Here is a 17,952-nt window from a genome sequence, read left to right as displayed (position 1 = left end):
ATATATAATATTTCTAAGGGTTGTCATTTTTGACTCCAGTGTGCACCGTTTGAAATTGTGATTATTTTAGTAGCAAAAAAAAAAAAGCTTAATATATGCAATGCATTTGCAAACATTAAAAAAGAACGGCTAGAGAATGTAAAATGATGTGCCAATAATGCTTTTTATTTAATATAATTAATTTGAATTGAATGCACTATCGCTATATGTCCAGGTATTTCACGTCGTTTAGTCGACGTCATGGCGCAGCATGTATATGATTGGGCGGTTCATCATTACCTTGTACAGGTGTGTGTGAGAGCTGAGTGTGTGTGTGAGTGTGATGGAGCCCGGAGCTGAATCTGCGTCCGCGGGCGTGCAAGTGCGCGATGAGCTGTCCGAGAAGTGTCAGAAGTTATTTCTGGAGTTTTTGGAAGAGTGAGTGCAGTTGCAGGGCTTTTATATGGAGAGCCTAATAAGCTTAATTTCTAAAACGTGATTGATCAGATTTCAGGATAAAACTGGCGATGCTTTATATCTGTCTGACGCGCAAGAGTTGATCAGGCCCGAGAGAAACACACTGACCGTGAGCTTCAGTAACATCGAGCACTACAACCAGCAGCTCGCCACCACCATTCAAGAGGAATATTACAGGTGAACCGCTGGTTTCTTTAAGAGTAATGTCTTTAAATAGGACTTAAGACTCTATGATTGGATCATTGTTGCAGTGATGTTTCTAGCATGTTATGTTTGGCAACAGTTCTTCTAACCTTTGATGGAGTGTGTAAACAACCAGGAAGACATCATAGCTATATTCCAGGATGACAATGTCAAGATTCATCAGGATCAAACTGAAAGAATGGTTGTGAGGAGCATGAAGAATCATTTTCACACATGAATTGACGCACCTCTGAGTCCAGAGCTTAAACTCATTGATGTCTTTGGGATGTGCTGGAGGACACTTTACACAGTGCTGGACTCTTGCATTATCAATACATGGTCTTTCTTGACCAAAATTGATGCACCTCTTGATGGAAATAAATGTTGTGATGTTATTTACATCAAGAGATGCATACATTTTGTGTGTGTGTGTGTGTGTGTGTATAGATCTTGTGTATATTCATTTGAACGTTTGCCGTGTCAATGCGCTAATTATAATTTTATTTATTATCCTCAAACACTTAATATGCTAATTATACACATTCATTAGATAGGCCTATGAAAAAAAAATGCATTAAATTAATTAATTATAGCTAACTATATTTCAACAACACTACACAAAAAAGCAATGTGGCAGAGCAGTACCATGTTACAGTGATGTCAGATATTGGCATATAAAAGAAGCCTAGTCCGTGGTAAAATCATGGTAGTACTATGGTACGTTTTGAGTGTTTTAGGAGCAAAGGTTTTTATAAAACACACTGCCATATCCATTCTTAATTGCATATATTTTAAAATTCTTCAGTTGGCTGGGAATGCAAATGGTTTCCCATGTTCATTTAAATCAAGTGTTTAAAAACATTTCAGTATTATTGGAAAATGTTATCTGTGAATGAATAAGTCATCAGTTTGCTGCATTCATAAGCTCATATTATCTTTCCTAATGTTTTTATCAGGGTTTACCCGTTTCTCTGCAGAGCAGTTCGCCACTTTGCCAGAGATCATGGAAATATTCCACCATCCAAAGAGTTTTATGTGGCTTTTTCAGACTTTCCATCTAAGCAGAAGTAAGTATTTCTGTTCTTATACAAATTTTTTTTTTTGTAGGATTTGACCTTTAAATAAAGCCCTCCTATCACTGTAAAGAGCTCATATATCTTGCTTATAGTTCCATATATTTCTTTAATTTGCACCTTCTTTTTGATCCTTCAAATATATGTAAATTGCCTGACATGATTGGCTGACCTCTTTGCCCCGTGCTTCCCAGGATCCGTGAGCTGTCCACCGCCCGCATCGGCAGTTTGTTACGGTTCAGCGGTCAGGTGGTGCGCACACACCCCGTGCATCCAGAGCTGGTCAGCGGCACCTTTCTGTGTCTGGACTGTCAGTCTGTCATCAAAGATGTGGAGCAGCAGTTCAAATACACACAGCCGACTATCTGCAAGAACCCTGTGTGTGCCAACCGCCAACGCTTCATGCTCGACACAAACAAGTCACGCTTTGTTGACTTTCAGAAAGTAAGACTATACAGTTTTGACTTCTTTTCCCAACAGTTTGCAATTGCAGCTACTAGCTACACAGGTTTCAGAAAACATCCAAAATAAAATATGAAAACTTTTGATTAATTCTAAAGCGTAAGTTGTAGGCAGCTTTTAGTGGCCATTTTCTTTGAGGGAGATATTGCTCTTAAAGAAAAACCAGCAGGATGCCAGGTTTCATAAGTCTCCTAATTTTACATTTTGCTTAAGTGATGTTGCTGAAAATTGTTGCTTATGTTTTTTTTATTTTACAGGGTACAAAGCATATTTAAAATGACATGCATGCATGAAGTGTCAAATGTGAAATCGCTTCTCGAACAAGAAAACATTTAGGGTGATTTGATTTTGTCCATGAGGAATTGGTTAAATGGTTGTGGTTTGCTATTGGTGGATCTGATGTGAGTGACAGGTTGCTTCGCCCTCATGCAGTAAACATGTCATCAGAGAAGAGAGGATATGTTGCTGCAAGGGGAAGGGAAGTTGTTTTGATTGATTGTGAGGACACATGATTTAAACTAATTGCAGATAAATCATTTATAATAAATACTGCATTTCCATAAAAAAAAGTTTCCATTTTAATTTCATGGTGACTAATTAGTTTAAATATTTTGTTAATCAACTTTTAGAAAATCGAATCTGATCACAAAAAAGTTAACAAGTCAATATCACTTCATGCAAATTTAAATTGCTATATGCGCATTTGTGCATGTGTAAATTCATAATAATTCATTAGCCTTTTCACCTGTAATTTTATGCATAATTGGTATAAATATTGAATGGTAAATTATTATCTTCATTGATGATGGGCTGGTGTGAGATGTATGGTAGTTGATCCTGATCCTGCTTGACTTGTTCAGGTGCGGATCCAGGAGACGCAGGCGGAGCTGCCGAGAGGCTGTATTCCCCGCAGTGTGGAGGTGATCCTGAGGGCCGAGGCCGTGGAGATGGCACAAGCAGGAGATCGCTGTGACTTCACCGGCACACTGATAGTAGTGCCTGATGTGTCCGCCATGGCACTCGCTGGTTCTGTTCTATTTTTCTATTAATACAATAGAGATTTAATAAAAGTAAAGTCTAAAATTGACGGATCTGTCTTTACTGTACGAAGAAAAAAAGGAAAGCCATTTGCCCACGTGCATTATGATGTCGTTTAGTCATATTGGAACATTTCTTCTCATCTTTCTAGGCACGCGGGCAGAAACCAGCAGCAGGGTGACGGCGAGGGAGGGCTTTGAGGCCGACGGTCTTCAGGGGCTCAAGGCTTTGGGTGTCAGAGAACTCTCCTACAGACTGGCCTTCTTGGCTAACTATGTGGCCCCAACTAACCCACGGGTAAGAGCCGTTTATCACAACATGAATTGTAGCAGATATGCCTTGCTTCGTACACGCCGATGAACCAAAACATTATGAACAATTGCCGAATATGCTGCTGTCAGACCAGCGCTCATCCGCTGAGGCATAAACCCTGAAGGTTAGCAGGAGATTCTTCAATTCCTGTGGCACATGTCAAATTTACGTCCTCATGAATGGCCGGACCCAGGGTTTCCCAGCAGAACATTCCCCAGAGCATCACACTGAACTGTGTGTGGTGACGCATTCCTCCCATAAACATCATCATAGTTCTCTTACGAGAGGTTCTCTCGTATTGCGTAAGTTTAGCTTACGCTACGGGAAAGATTCATCTTCTCGAGATACTGAAGCCAAAAAATTATCCTTAATTTTGTATAACTTGTCAACGCAGTGCAGCAGCTAGCAGACCTAGAGCAGGCCATCTCGCGTGCTCATTGGCTGCCCTGCGGGCAACTGCTGCAGCCTACCAGTGCGCCCGGCGTGACGTCACGCCCAATGAAGGGCGCCCGCGCCTTTATAGCGTCACAGCCCACCAGATAGGCGTGGCTTAGCGTATAAAATAGGGGCTGTAGGCTGAATTCTCTGATTTTTCGACTCTTCAGCGAGCTCTTCGCATCGCTGGATTTGAGAGAAGCCACCGCCGCCGTCGAACAGCGAACAGCCAGCTTAGGACAGCGCTGAGGAAGCCGGCCGTCCTCGCCACCTTCAGCCATTCGTGCGAGCTACGCTATCCGGCGACGTATCCTTTTTGCAAATCATTCTAAAAGAGCAGCGAGCGTCTTTTTAAAGATGCCTCGCACTTCCTGCGGCTCGTGTAAAGCCCCGCTCAGCGCCGGAGGCCGCCACCTGATCTGCGCTCTCTGCCTGGGCCTGGAACACGCAGAGCTCGCCCTCGCGTCCGGGGGCTGCGAGCTCTGTGAGGAGCTTCCGCTGTCGACCCTGCGGGCTCGACTCGAAGCGTTCAACACCACAGCAGTCACTCCGCCCCCTGTGGGACCGCGCAGAAAGAAGCGCCGTTCCCTGAGACAGCCGGAACCTGTGGCCACAGCGACGCGCTCGCCGGAGAACCTCCCTCGAGCCTCGCTCTCGCCTTCCCCACCTCTCCTCACTGACGCGCAGCTGCCGCTTGCGAGCCTCACTGCCGTCACTTCGGAGGATGAGTCCGTGGGACACGCCACAAAAGACTGCTGCTCTATCCTGGCATCAGACAGCGAGGAATGGTCGCTTCACTCCGCCTCCTCGTCAATCCAGGAATCCGCCCGTACCCACGCTGGAGCTGACGCGGAACTTATGCGCCTGCTGACGCAAGCTGTCGACCGTCTCGGGCTCGAGTGGTCGCTGCCGAAGGAACCCGCGCCGAACAGGCTCGACGGCTGCTTCCTTCAAAGTCGCCGCCGCGCAGTTTCAGAAACCAGGCCCGCTCCATTCCTGCCGGAACTTCATGCGGAGCTGACGAAGTCGTGGAATTCACCTTTTTCTGCTAGACTTCAGTCACAGGCCTCCGCGTCGCTCTCCCGAGTGGACGGCGCCGCCGAGAAAGGGTACACAGCGATTCCCCCTGTGGAAGAGGCCGTCGCAGCGCACCTTTGCCCGCCCTCCGCGAGATGGCGGTCACGGTCAGCCCTCCCGTCTAAAGCCTGCAGAGCCACTTCCGCCTTGGTCGGCCGCGCTTATGCCGCCTCCGGCCAGGCCGTGTCTGCTCTACACTCGATGGCTGTGCTTCAGATCCTGCAAGCCGACCTCCTCCGTGAATGGGATGAGAAGGGCCGGGACCCAGCTGCGGTTACGGATTTGAGAAGCGCGACGGATCTTTCTCTCCGCGCCACCAAAGCTGCAGCCCAGGCCATCGGACGAGCCATGGCCGCGTTAACCGTGACGGAGAGGCACCTCTGGTTAACGCTCGCGGATATGAGGGAAACTGAGCGAGCCACCTTTCTGAACCGGCCGCTTTCCCCCACTGGTCTCTTCGGCCCAGCGGTGAACGGGATTGTTGACCGCTTCTCTATGGTGCAAAAGACCACGCAGGCCATGAACCTCTTCCTGCCGCGACGCTCGAGTTCCGCCACAGGCCGCTCTCGCGAGAGACAAAGCCAGCCTCCTGTGCGAACCAGCACCCAGCGTCCAGCACAGCCTCAGCATCAGCCTTCGCAGCGACGTCAGGGCGGCCGCCCTAGATCGCGCTCAGACAGCCGTCGCAGACCGCCGCCCCCCAGAGGGCCTCGGCAAAGGCTCACGCTGAAGTCTGAGCACGCGAAGCCCTCCTAACAGCGGGAGAGAAAAGACGCGCGTGTCCCGCTGCGGCCGGACCGCCGTCAAAGTTCATTTCCCTGTCAGTCCCCTTCGAACAGGCTACTGCAGTGGTTCAACTAGCAGCCAACGAGCCGGTTTATTCACCCTCTCGCCTGCACACAAACGCCGTTTTCACGGTGACCCAGAGAAATCTCAAAAAGAGTATAATGTCTGGTCCGGCTCACGCCGTCAGTGTTTTAAGTGTAGTGAATGTGCCCACGCCCCAGTGTTCACCCCTACACATAAGCACTCAAAATCCCGTGTCACTCACAGAGCACACTCTCATAAAGCGCAGAAAAGCCGCTCGAGTGTTGAATGTAAGAAATGTGTCCACAGGTTTGTGCCCACTATCTGCCCGCTCTGTTACACGATCAAAGAAGCTTATGAACGTAAGTCTCGTGCCCGCCAGAGAGCGCTCACGCTTGCTAACACAAACCTTCCCCCGGGTCCCGCCTGTGCGTTTAAGTGTTATCACGAAACACAGGGCGTTAATAAGACGCTCCCCATCTACTATGATCGGGGCGTCAGATACAGTTGTAAGTCTCGTGCCCGCGTGCGCGCGCTCACGCTTACAGAGAGCTCTCCCGCCCAGAGCGCTGCTCGCGCGTCAAAGTGTGGCAAAAGTATGTTCCCCATCCCTTATGATCGGGACATCTCACATAAGTCAGCCGGTCTCGGCTGTCAGCGAGCGCCATTGCCCAGAACCGAGAGCGCGCGCCGCACTCTCGGCTCCGGTTCAGTTTCACAAGCCCGCAAATGGCGGCGGTCTGAACCCGGAGGCCATTCGCCCCCTGGCGGCTCACATAGCTGCGTGGGAAACTATCCCAGGGATTTCAGAATGGGTGTTGAGCACAATAAAGCAGGGCTATGCACTTCAATTCGTTCGCCGTCCTCCGCGCTTTCAAGCCCGGACCGCGACGATAGTGAATGCGGAAGTAGCACACCTACTTCACGCAGAAATAGCAAAGCTGCTGTGCAAAGGGGCTATAGAAAAGGTGCCGCCTTCTCTGAGCGAGTCAGGCTTTTACAGCCGATATTTTCTCGTACCCAAGAAGGACGGAGCCTTCAGACCTATCCTAGATCTGAGATATTTGAACAAAGTGCTTGTAAAAAGACCGTTCAAAATGCTTACGACCAGAAAAATCCTCGCGCACGTTCGCCCCGAGGGACTGGTTTATTTCTCTAGATCTGAAGGATGCCTATTTTCAGATTCAGATAGTACCCCGTCACAGGCAATTTTTGAGATTCGCCTTCGACGGTCAGGCATATCAATACACCGTCCTGCCGTTCGGCCTGTCCCTAGCACCCCGTACATTTACAAAGTGCATGGACGCGGCGCTCGCCCCCCTGAGAAGTCAGGGGCTGCGCATAATGAACTATCTGGACGATTGGCTGATATTGGCACAGTCAGAGACAGAACTACTATCTCACAGAACAGTGCTTCTCAGTCATCTGGAAAGCTTGGGTCTCACGGTCAACTGGACCAAGAGCTCATTACTGCCCACCCAGTCAATTTCCTTTTTAGGAATAGAACTGGACTCGGTGACCATGACGGCTCGTTTATCGACACAGCGCGCGCGCCGTGTTCGCCACCTAGCCGCATCTTTCCAGAAGGGCAGCTTTCTCCCTTTGAAAACATTTCAAAGGATGTTGGGCTGTATGGCATCAGCTGCAGCGGTGCTCCAGCTGGGCCTACTGCGCATGCGCCCGCTCCAACGCTGGTTGAACGCTCGCGCGCCTCGCCGAGCCTGGGTGTCTGGCGGCCAGAAAATCAGAGTAACTCAGACCTGCATAACAGCTCTGCAGCCCTGGTTAGTGGCCGATTGGTACCAGCATGGAGTAATGATGGGAACCATCTCTTATCGGAAGGTCATCTCGACAGACGCGTCCAACTCGGGTTGGGGCGCGCTGTTCGAGGGCAGACCGGCCTTTGGCCAGTGGTCAGACCAGGAGAAGGGTTTTCACATAAACTGTCTGGAAATGATAGCGGTCGAGAATGCACTGAAGTGCTTCCTCACGTTTATACAGGACCAGCATGTTCTTGTCCGCTCGGACAACACATCTGTGGTATCCTATGTAAACCGTCAGGGCGGTGTCAGATCCAGAAATCTCTGCATTCTGACGGAACGCCTCCTTATTTGGTCACAGACGAACCTGCGCTCGCTGAGGGCGGCGCATGTGCCTGGCCATTTGAACGACGGCCCAGACAGACTGTCCAGGGACAATGTTCCCCCAGGGGAATGGTCCCTGCACCCCCAAACGGTCCAGAAACTGTGGCGCCTATTCGGCAGAGCGGAAGTCGACCTGTTTGCGTCAAAAGACAACGCTCAATGCCCGATGTTCTTCTCGAAGGACGAGGACGCGCTGGCCCAGGTTTGGCCCAGCCTCCCGCTATATGCTTTCCCTCCGGTCTCTCTGTTGCCACAGGTGATCAAGAGGATCAGGGAAACGCGCCACTCGGTGCTCCTCACAGCCCCGCGTTGGGAGAATCAGACTTGGTTCCCGGAACTGGCACGGCTGTCACATACAGCTCCGTGGCCGATTCCGGTGAGGGCAGATCTCCTCTCTCAAGCTCGCGGCACGATCTGGCATCCCCATCCAGAGCGCTGGTCTCTGCATGCATGGTTGATCAACGGGTACTCGTTGCCCTGCCAGAAGGAGTGATGAACACGATCACGCAGTCTAGAGCCCCTTCCACGAGAAGGCTCTACGCGTCTAAATGGTCGGTGTTCTCTGGATGGTGCACCGACAGAGGTCTGGACCCGCGGACATGCGGGGTGGCGCATCTGCTCACTTTCTTACAAGAGCTGTTGGATAAGGGAAGATCCCCATCCACGCTCAAAGTTTACGTGGCGGCCGTAGCAGCATTCGCGGTATCGACGCACGGCCAGTCACTGGGAAGACATGAGTTGGTCATCCGCTTCCTTAGAGGAGCTAGAAGGATGAATCCGCCGCGCCCCCCGTCGGTTCCCATGTGGGATCTTTCACTGGTCCTCGAAAGGCCCTGAAAGCTTTTCCATTTGAACCACTAGACTCCGTGGAGTTGAAATATCTATCACTAAAAGCCGTTTTTCTGACTGCACTGTCGTCAGTAAAACGTGTAGGGGATCTGCACGCGCTGTCTGTCAGCGCGTCGTGTCTTGAGTTCGGACCAAATGACTCTAAAGTCATCCTCAGACCTAGACATGGTTATGTCCCTAAAGTGATGGGCACTCCATTCAGAGCGCAGGTTCCAGCATCTGACAGCGAAAGTGATGTGAATCTCCTCTGCCCTGTCAGAGCGCTGAGGTTTTACATTACGCGCTCCGCCTCCTTCAGGCGTTCGGAACAGCTTTTCGTTTCGTTTGGTGGGCGCGCCAAGGGGCTTGCCTCCTCGAAACCGAGCCTGTCCAGATGGATAGTGGACGCTATAGCGGCAGCTTACGCGTCAAAAGGCCTGCAATGCCCTCTGGGCATCAGGGCTCATTCCACGAGAGGCGTGGCCTCGTCGTGGGCATGGTCCAGTGGAATTTCTATCCATGACATATGTGTAGCGGCGGGCTGGAGCTCCCCGTCTACCTTTGTCAGGTTTTATAACCTAGAAGTTCCTGCCTTGCAGGCTAAACTGTTGTCAGTCTGAAAAGAGGTGTATTCTATCCAGATCTCCTGCTCAGATCACGTTCATGACTCAGCTCATCTGGTTGAGCTGCACTAAGTAGGGTATGTGCCATATGACTATACAGACCGGCACGCTGCTCTGTATTCCCTATGTGTGCTTATGTACAAGTGATGGCCCGCGTGGCTGGCCACCTTATTTTTTCCACTTATGGGGTTCCCCTTAAGCTCGGGGTCTCATGTGGATGCTTGGCGCGCACGGCGTTGACAAAGTGTTCCCGTAGCGTAAGCTAAACTTACGCAATACGAGAGAACCTCTCGTAAGAGAACGATACTCGGTTACTAACGTAACCTCGGTTCTCTCTAGAGAGGGAACGAGTATTGCGTAACCGGCCGTGCTCACGCCACGAGCGACTTCGCTTCAGTCGTCAAAAAAACAGAGAATTCAGCCTACAGCCCCTATTTTATACGCTAAGCCACGCCTATCTGGTGGGCTGTGACGCTATAAAGGCGCGGGCGCCCTTCATTGGGCGTGACGTCACGCCGGGCGCACTGGTAGGCTGCAGCAGTTGCCCGCAGGGCAGCCAATGAGCACGCGAGATGGCCTGCTCTAGGTCTGCTAGCTGCTGCACTGCGTTGACAAGTTATACAAAATTAAGGATAATTTTTTGGCTTCAGTATCTCGAGAAGATGAATCTTTCCCGTAGCGTAAGCTAAACTTACGCAATACTCGTTCCCTCTCTAGAGAGAACCGAGGTTACGTTAGTAACCGAGTATCGTTTTGCCACATTAGACCTTCTGTCTCAGTCCAGATGGGATGGCCTTCGTTGCTTTTGTGCATCAAAGATCCTTGGGCGCCTAAAACCCTGTCACTGGTTTGTGGCTTGTTCCTCCTCAGAACACTGTTGGTAAATCCTCACCACTGATAACCGGGAGCCACCAACAAGCTTTCCCATACTTTGAGGCAAATTGTGAATCTGTGTTCAAAAAGGGGTACCAGCACTTGTTTTGTTTGAGGAAACTGTCTTATTTTAACATTGACAAAACCATGATGGTCTAATTCTACCGCGCTTTTGTTGAATCAAGTTTATCTTTCTCTTTGGTGACATGGTTTGGGAACCTATCTTTTAAAGAATAGAAACTCCCTAAATCAAATTGTTAAATGGTCTAGTAAGCTGATTGGTGCGTCACAGTTTAGCCCAGTGTCCCTGTATACCAGACAGTTACAGCGGATAACTGGCTCCATTTTAAATGATGATGCCCACCCTCTGCACAGTGAATTTCACCTTTTTCCTTCTAGACGTAGGTATATAGTCCCAAAGTGCAGAACTAAGCGTTATAAAAATAGCTTTGTCCCAGCAGCCGTCAATCAGAGGAACAAAATGCACAGATGACACAGAAGCTATTTTTATTTGTATTATTGTCTTAAGTTTGTTGTCTGTGTTTGTCTTAAAAATGTGTGGATAACTCTGAAACTGCAAAACAAATCTACCTACGGGTACAAATAAAGGAACCTGAACCTGATAACAATTTGGCCCTTGTCAGAATTCCTCATATGTTTATTCCTGCCCATTTCTTCTGCATCCAACACATTGATTACGCGAACTGATTGTTTGCTTACTTTCAAATCTACTCAGAAACTACTTGTTAGGAGATAATCAATGATAAATTCCACATTAAGTTTAAATAATAAAATAAATTCAAGGTCAAGTGCATCTAGTTAATTAAGAAAAATGAATCAAGAAATATGTAAGCAGCAGTCCAGCTGTTGCAAACCTAATACATTTAATGTCATTATATTTTGATGCACTGAAATGTTCATTAAAAAAAACGGCTCAAAAGATGAATTTTCCAAAATGCATTTACAAAAACAGTGACGTTTAATTATCCTGACCTGTGTCAGTGTCTATTTGGTGCACACATGGAATAAGCTACAACAGGTAGAGATGTCAGAAGTAGCAATATGTAAAATTTGGCAAATATCAAGAGGCGGCCGGCTCGTTGCTGAAGAACTTTACTAGGACTGGTATCATTTTTCTCCTGATAAGACATGCTGAACAACATACCGAGTTTTTACCCAATTATCCAAAATTATTTGCTCAGACTTTCAGTTTTCAAAACATAAAATAGTTTTGAAAACTACACATTTATTATTGTATTCATTTCTTTAACTTTGGCATCCCTGTTAATTTTTTTATTTTTTTTTGATTTATTAAAACCTTCAAGCTACTGTACATCACTCGTCAGTTTTGTGATAAATTTCATGTTTGTTGTTGCAATGTTTTTTAGTTTGGAGGAAAGGCGCTTCGTCAGGAGGATCAGACAGCTGAGAGTGTGAAGAACCAGATGACCGTGCAGGAATGGGAGAAAGTGTTTGAGATGAGCCAAGACAAGAATCTCTATCACAACCTCTGCACAAGTCTCTTCCCCACCATTCACGGTGCTTTCCGGTCATTTCTCAATGATCAGTGTTCATTGGTTCTAGGGTGTTTTCTGTGAATGTGCGAGACTTGATTCATTAGCCACTATAGGTAAATAACTAAAAGAATAACAAAGTGCAGTAAACGGTTAAACTAGTTGCGCAACAATCCAATGTGTTTGATTACGATCTAAATTGAAATTATATAACAGACTGGAAGTGGATGACGGTTACAAATGGCCATACCTTTTCTAACGTTAAAAAAGAGGTGAATAGGAAAGATATTAAGAGTTTGAGGCACTTAGTATCAAGTAAACAAGACTTCCTTGATCACTTGACCACTTCATGTTCAGAATAATCTCCAGTCTTTCTGTTTTGAACTACCATCTGCTAGACAGCTTGCTTAATAATCATTTTTGGTTTTTCAGGTAATGATGAAATTAAACGTGGGATTCTGCTGATGTTGTTTGGTGGTGTTGGTAAGACGACCATGGAGGGGACGTCTTTACGTGGCGACATCAACGTGTGTATAGTTGGAGACCCGAGTACATCTAAGAGCCAGTTCCTCAAGTAAATATGATGTGTGAAACTCTTTCTCTGACTATTTAAACCTAAAATACAGCTCATTGGAGTGTCTGATGGCTGGATGGGGATGTATTTGTGTTTTTTCTCTCAGGCACGTGGAGGATTTTGCCCCCAGAGCAGTGTACACCAGTGGTAAAGCCAGCAGTGCCGCGGGTCTGACTGCCGCTGTGGTCAAAGACGAGGAGTCGCATGAGTTTGTCATTGAAGCAGGAGCCCTCATGTTGGCTGATAATGTATATTTCCTTTGAACTTTTCCAGAAGTATTCCTCTAAATCTGTCAGTATGTGGCTTTCGAATTAGCTTTATTGTTCCAGTGTTGACATTTTTGTAGGCCAATCCAGAAGTCATCGCACTGATTCACTCGACAAAAACCCGATGGGATTTTTCCATTGTCTTTTAGATTATTGCTAAATATAAGCTCTGTGACCAACGAAAGCTTTATGATTCTTACATGTTTTGTTCATCATGATAATCTTCACAAATTAACACAATTTGGCCTACATACAATCACCAGATGTAAAAAGCCAAAGGTAGGCTATAAATGATTAACAACACTACAGTCACATGACTTCAATGTCACCACCAGTTAGCTTCTCTTTCATTAAATCTTTCAGTCTTAATTTAAAAAACATGTTCCCTGAAAGTTTGAGTTACAATAGTTTGCTAAAGTGTAGTTATAAACACTGAGGCTGTGAAAGCGACTAGTGAGTAGATGAGTTTACCTGTTCAGATGATGACATTTAATGTCCCCAACAACCTCTGGAGTGCATTTTGCCACTTGTCACTTACTTGTTAACAAAAAGAAGGTTGTTAACAAGTAAAAGCTTTAAAAAATAAAAAATTCACAGGAGTGTATTACTGATTTACAGTAGTCCCTAGACATTTGGAGTGGATCAAACCCTTTCATCAAAGTTATACATGAATTTTAAACAATACCCGTTCTTGTCTCAGGACAACTTTGATGAACTTTTTTGATCCGCTTCAAATGTTGACTACTGTATTTTATGTCATAAAATAAAAGACAAGGAAATATCTTGAGCTTGTTCACCATGGACCTTATTTCAGGCGTTTAACCAAAAACCCATTGACTTCTGAATGATTGAACCTGAAGTTTTTAAACGTTTCTAGTTTTTGGCCTTCAGAAAAAGATCATCCCTGCAGAATCTGTGCAATGATCTGACAACCTCCCAGAAAGAACTAGCAATCTTATTTGTTTTAGAAAATGTAATACCATTTCGTGTCTTGTTTATAGGGGGTTTGTTGTATCGATGAGTTTGATAAGATGGACCTTAAGGACCAGGTGGCCATCCATGAAGCCATGGAGCAGCAGACCATCTCCATCACAAAGGCAGGCGTTAAGGTGTGTGTCCCTCTGTTGGGACTGTCTTTTGTTTAAAAGCATTGTCTGTTTAATCTGTAATCCACCATATCTAACCCTTTCTGTGTGTTCAAGGCTACTCTGAATGCTCGCACCTCCATCCTGGCTGCTGCCAACCCCATAGACGGCCGATATAACCGCGCCAAGTCTCTGAAACAGAATGTCAACATGTCCGCACCCATCATGTCCAGATTTGATCTTTTCTTCATACTGGTGGATGAATGCAATGAGGTCAGACCATATATAATTACTTATATTAGATGTACACTACGGTTTTCACACACACACACACACACACACACACACACACACACACACACACACACACACACACTGACCCAAACTTTTGAACGGTAGTGTATATGCTCAATATTGTACTCAATAGTAGTACATATCACAATATTGCCATTTTCATTCTAAATGTCTTTACTCTTTTGATCAACTTGATGCATCCCTGTGTAATAAAATTAATTAAATGCATTAATTGGATCAAGAGTTTTATTATTTTTTTATAATAAAATAAATTTTCAAATTAATGCTGTTCCTTAACTTTCTATTCATCAAAGCATCCTGAAAAAACTATCATGATTTTTACAAAAATATGAAGCAGCACAACAAGTTTCAACATTGATAATAATTAATGTTTCTTGCAAATCATCATATTAGACTGATTTCTGAAGGATCATGTGACACTGAACCCTGGAGTAATGATCCTGAAAATTCAGCTTTCCATCACAGGAATATATTACATTTTAGAATGTTTAAAGTTATTTTAAATTGTTTCACTATTGTTATTTTTATTTTAGATCAAATAAATGCAGCTTTGTTGACTAGGAGACTTCTTTCAAAAAGATTTTTAACTATATTATTGGCCCTAAACTTTTGAACATTAGTGTACATGTGTAAAGCTTTTTGTATTTTTTTTTCTTTCTACCAGGTTACGGACTACGCCATCGCCCGTCGGATTGTAGATCTTCATGCCAGGAACATTGAGTCAGTAGAAAGAGTTTACAGTACTGATGAAATCCAAAGATACATACTGTTCGCCCGCCAGTTTCAACCAAAGGAAAGACACTATTCGTTATTCAAGATGCCTTGACTGAAATCTAGTCCTTTGTTGTAGATCTCAAATAATTTTTCTCATTTTTTGAGCTAGACAATCTGAAGAAAGTCATTCAGGTTTGGAATTACAAGTAAGATGATAGAACTTATAACCCTGGATCTGTAGATCACATCAGAGGCTCAGGAATTCGTGGTGGACCAGTACAAGCGTCTGCGGCAGCGTGATGGTGGAGGAACCACCAAATCAGCCTGGCGGATCACTGTGAGGCAGCTGGAGAGCATGCTGCGTCTGTCTGAAGCCATGACCAGACTCTACTGCTCCGACGAGGTCTGTCAGGCTCTAGACCGTATCATAGTGCTGAGACTACTCCCATTACAAAAGATTTGAACTTATGCCATCGCGGTTGCATCTATCTATTAGTGTTAATGGACATGAGCACTGTATTTGACACTATCAACAACATTCTTTTGAATAGGCTTGAAATTTACGTTGGCATTAGTTAAATCGCATTGGCATGGTTCAAATCGTTATCAGTTAGTAGCAGTAAGCGAAGAGGTATTGTATCAATCACAAGTTCAGTATGGAGTACCCCAAGGCTCAGTACTAGGACCTTTGCTTTTCACCCTGTACATGGTGTTAGGTTTCACTGTTATGCTGATGATAATCAATCTAATTTCTTCGTGGCCTGACGAAACATACCAATTCACAAAACTTGCAGATTGCAAAAACAATATAAAATATTGGATGCCTTCTGATTTCCTCCTACTAAATTGTGAAAAAGTTATTATTTATTTGACCAAAAACCTCCACACGTAGTAACCTAGAACACTGTCTAACACTTGATGGCTACTCTGTCAAGTCTATGTCGTCAGTTAGGAACCTGGTTGTGCTCTTTGTTCGCAGTCTTTCTTTTAAAAGCCACATTTCTATTATTTGTAAAAACAGTGGATGGTGAGATCACTGTTTTCTACATACACAGATGTGCATCAGACACAGCTTATGTAGAGTTTGAAATGTGTCCTCTTCCTTTTCATTTGGAAAGGTCCAGCCCAAACATGTGAAAGAAGCGTTTAGACTCCTGAACAAGTCCATCATTCGTGTTGACTCGCCCGACATCAATTTTGACCAGGAGCAGGATGACAATGTGAATGGTGAGATGGCTTTCTTTTATACGGTTCAATTCCTTTTGTGAAATAGGCTTGTCAAATATCTCAATATAATGAATTTGTACTCTAACAGAAAAAAATAAGCAGTTTGTTTGCAAATGCCACTTGCTGTTAAAAGTGTCTGAAGTGTCCAAATACTTTTTGTCTCTCTTATTTTGTTACAAATGTATCGCTTCCATGACCATTTAGCAATCATTTCATTATTTCCAGCAATGAATCAATAAAATCAAACATCAGAGGTCATCCGGTGTAGAAGGAACTTCTAAAATGAAATGACTGATTTCAGTTGTGATTCCACAGATCAGAATGACCTGTTTGGTAAAGAGACAGAAGGTCAAAATGGAGGTGAAGTGAACGGTCATCCGGTGGAGGCCATGGACACTGAGCCGGAGAAGCAGGAGAAGCTGGCGGTAACCAAACCTGCTATCAGAATGTCATTTGCTGAGTACAAGAGAGTCTCCAACCTGCTGGTGCTGCACATGCAAAAGATGGAACAATGCAAGTCCCGATTTTTCCATTACAATCATAGCTGACAGTGTTTTTTTCATTCGTTTATTTTTTTCATTCATGCTTTTTTCTTTCTTTCATTCGTGTTTTGTTCATCTCTGAAACTTAGTGATTATTAAACTGTTTATTTCTTTAATGTCATTACTTTTTTTTATATTACTGTGCAATTCTTAAAAAGTGACCGAACAACCAACTTTCTCATTTAAAACTCATTTTGGATTAATTTTGATCTCAAAGCATTCCAGGAAACCAGATTGTGAAGATGTATTGAAAGTTCTGAAGAGCATAAACTGAAGGGTGAAATAAGCATGTCTAATCTGTTATATATCTGAATGTGTCATTTGATATTAAGGAGGTTTGTGTTTTTAGTGGATGAGGAGTCCTCTCTGAAGAAAAGTGAACTCGTTAACTGGTACCTGAAGGAAATGGAGAGTGAAATTGATTCAGAAGCTGAACTCGTCGCTAAGAAGAACCTCATTGAAAGAGTGCTGTATAGACTCATCCATTATGTTAGTATGCCATATCACTTTTATTTGTCTTCAGCTTGACACTGACAAGGCATTGTTTAGTTAAAATGAAGCAGTATAAAGTTTCTCTTTCTTTTTAAGGATCATATCATCATAGAACTGACTAAAACAGGACTGAAAAAGATCAGTGAGGATGGAGAAGAGCCTGTCATGGAGGAGGATCCGTTTTTGGTGGTGAATCCCAACTATATACTGGAAGACTAGTCAAGCTGGCTTTACCAACCTTCATCATTTTTAGTGCTTCTATGATCTTAAATAATGACTAATGTAATATGGGATATTTGATTAAGTGAATCAGAAAAATAAATAGATTTGCATTTGTGACATTTGTTTATTGAACACTAGGTGGCGGGATATCCCCAGTGGATCTCAGTATCTTTATTGACAAGTACAAGATAAAATGCAACAACAAAAAAAAATGTAAGGGTAGTCAGGGGTATTAAGCAATCAAACAAATGGAAAATTACACAAAGCTTTAAAGTTAGCCCTTTTTTTGCAAGTCAAAAAACACATGTTCAGTATTTTGGGAGGGAAGAGAAAATTGATCATTTGATCAAGTTTCTTTTACCTAAATGTGGCAAGTGCTGAAGCATTTAATTAATAGTAAAACATCCAGTGTTTAATTTGTTGAAATCTTATTTCGAATTTAAAGGAATAATGTAGCATGTTCTTTGTGTAACCTTTGGAAAGATTGTGCAGAGCTTAAGGTTTGTTCTCTGACATGCTAAGTGGAACTTTTTATTAATTTTATTTGTTTATATTATTTATATAGCAACTATTTACAACATGTAGACGGGATATCTTAAAAGCCTTCAACTAAAGTTTATTTGCTGACGTATTTTATTTGGTTCACTGACACTTATTTTACTGATTCTCTTTATTAAAATCATTAAAAAA

The 17,952-nt window shown here is 44.5% G+C and overlaps 1 protein-coding gene across 1 annotated transcript; it reads left to right on the top strand.

Moving 5' to 3' along the window:
* Positions 1-301: 301 nt before the first annotated feature.
* On the top strand, positions 302-17,377 carry mcm6l (MCM6 minichromosome maintenance deficient 6, like). The gene is made up of 17 exons (XM_077221896.1): positions 302-417; positions 487-633; positions 1,596-1,706; positions 1,907-2,156; positions 3,035-3,200; positions 3,364-3,509; positions 11,700-11,850; positions 12,258-12,399; positions 12,506-12,647; positions 13,667-13,774; positions 13,868-14,023; positions 14,730-14,858; positions 15,021-15,182; positions 15,898-16,006; positions 16,322-16,519; positions 16,898-17,037; positions 17,137-17,377. The coding sequence occupies exons 1-17, from the start codon at positions 323-325 to the stop codon at positions 17,257-17,259; spliced, it is 2,475 nt and encodes an 824-aa protein (XP_077078011.1). The 5' UTR covers positions 302-322; the 3' UTR covers positions 17,260-17,377.
* The last annotated feature ends 575 nt before the right edge of the window (positions 17,378-17,952 follow it).

Source organism: Siphateles boraxobius, unplaced genomic scaffold (genome assembly GCF_051911475.1).
Source record: "Siphateles boraxobius isolate OS27281-9 unplaced genomic scaffold, OSU_SipBor_1 86, whole genome shotgun sequence".
NCBI lineage: Eukaryota > Metazoa > Chordata > Actinopteri > Cypriniformes > Leuciscidae > Siphateles > Siphateles boraxobius.
Note: the sequence above shows the minus strand (reverse complement) of the source record. Positions and strands in the feature narration are given on the sequence as shown.

Excerpts from the sequence above, each read along its gene's own strand:
- mcm6l (XM_077221896.1), top strand. The coding sequence starts at position 323 with ATGGAGCCCGGAGCTGAATCTGCGTCCGCGGGCGTGCAAGTGCGCGAT. Across the intron at positions 1,707-1,906 it reads GACTTTCCATCTAAGCAGAA|GATCCGTGAGCTGTCCACCG; the intron begins GTAAGTATTTCT and ends CGTGCTTCCCAG. Across the intron at positions 2,157-3,034 it reads GCTTTGTTGACTTTCAGAAA|GTGCGGATCCAGGAGACGCA; the intron begins GTAAGACTATAC and ends TGACTTGTTCAG.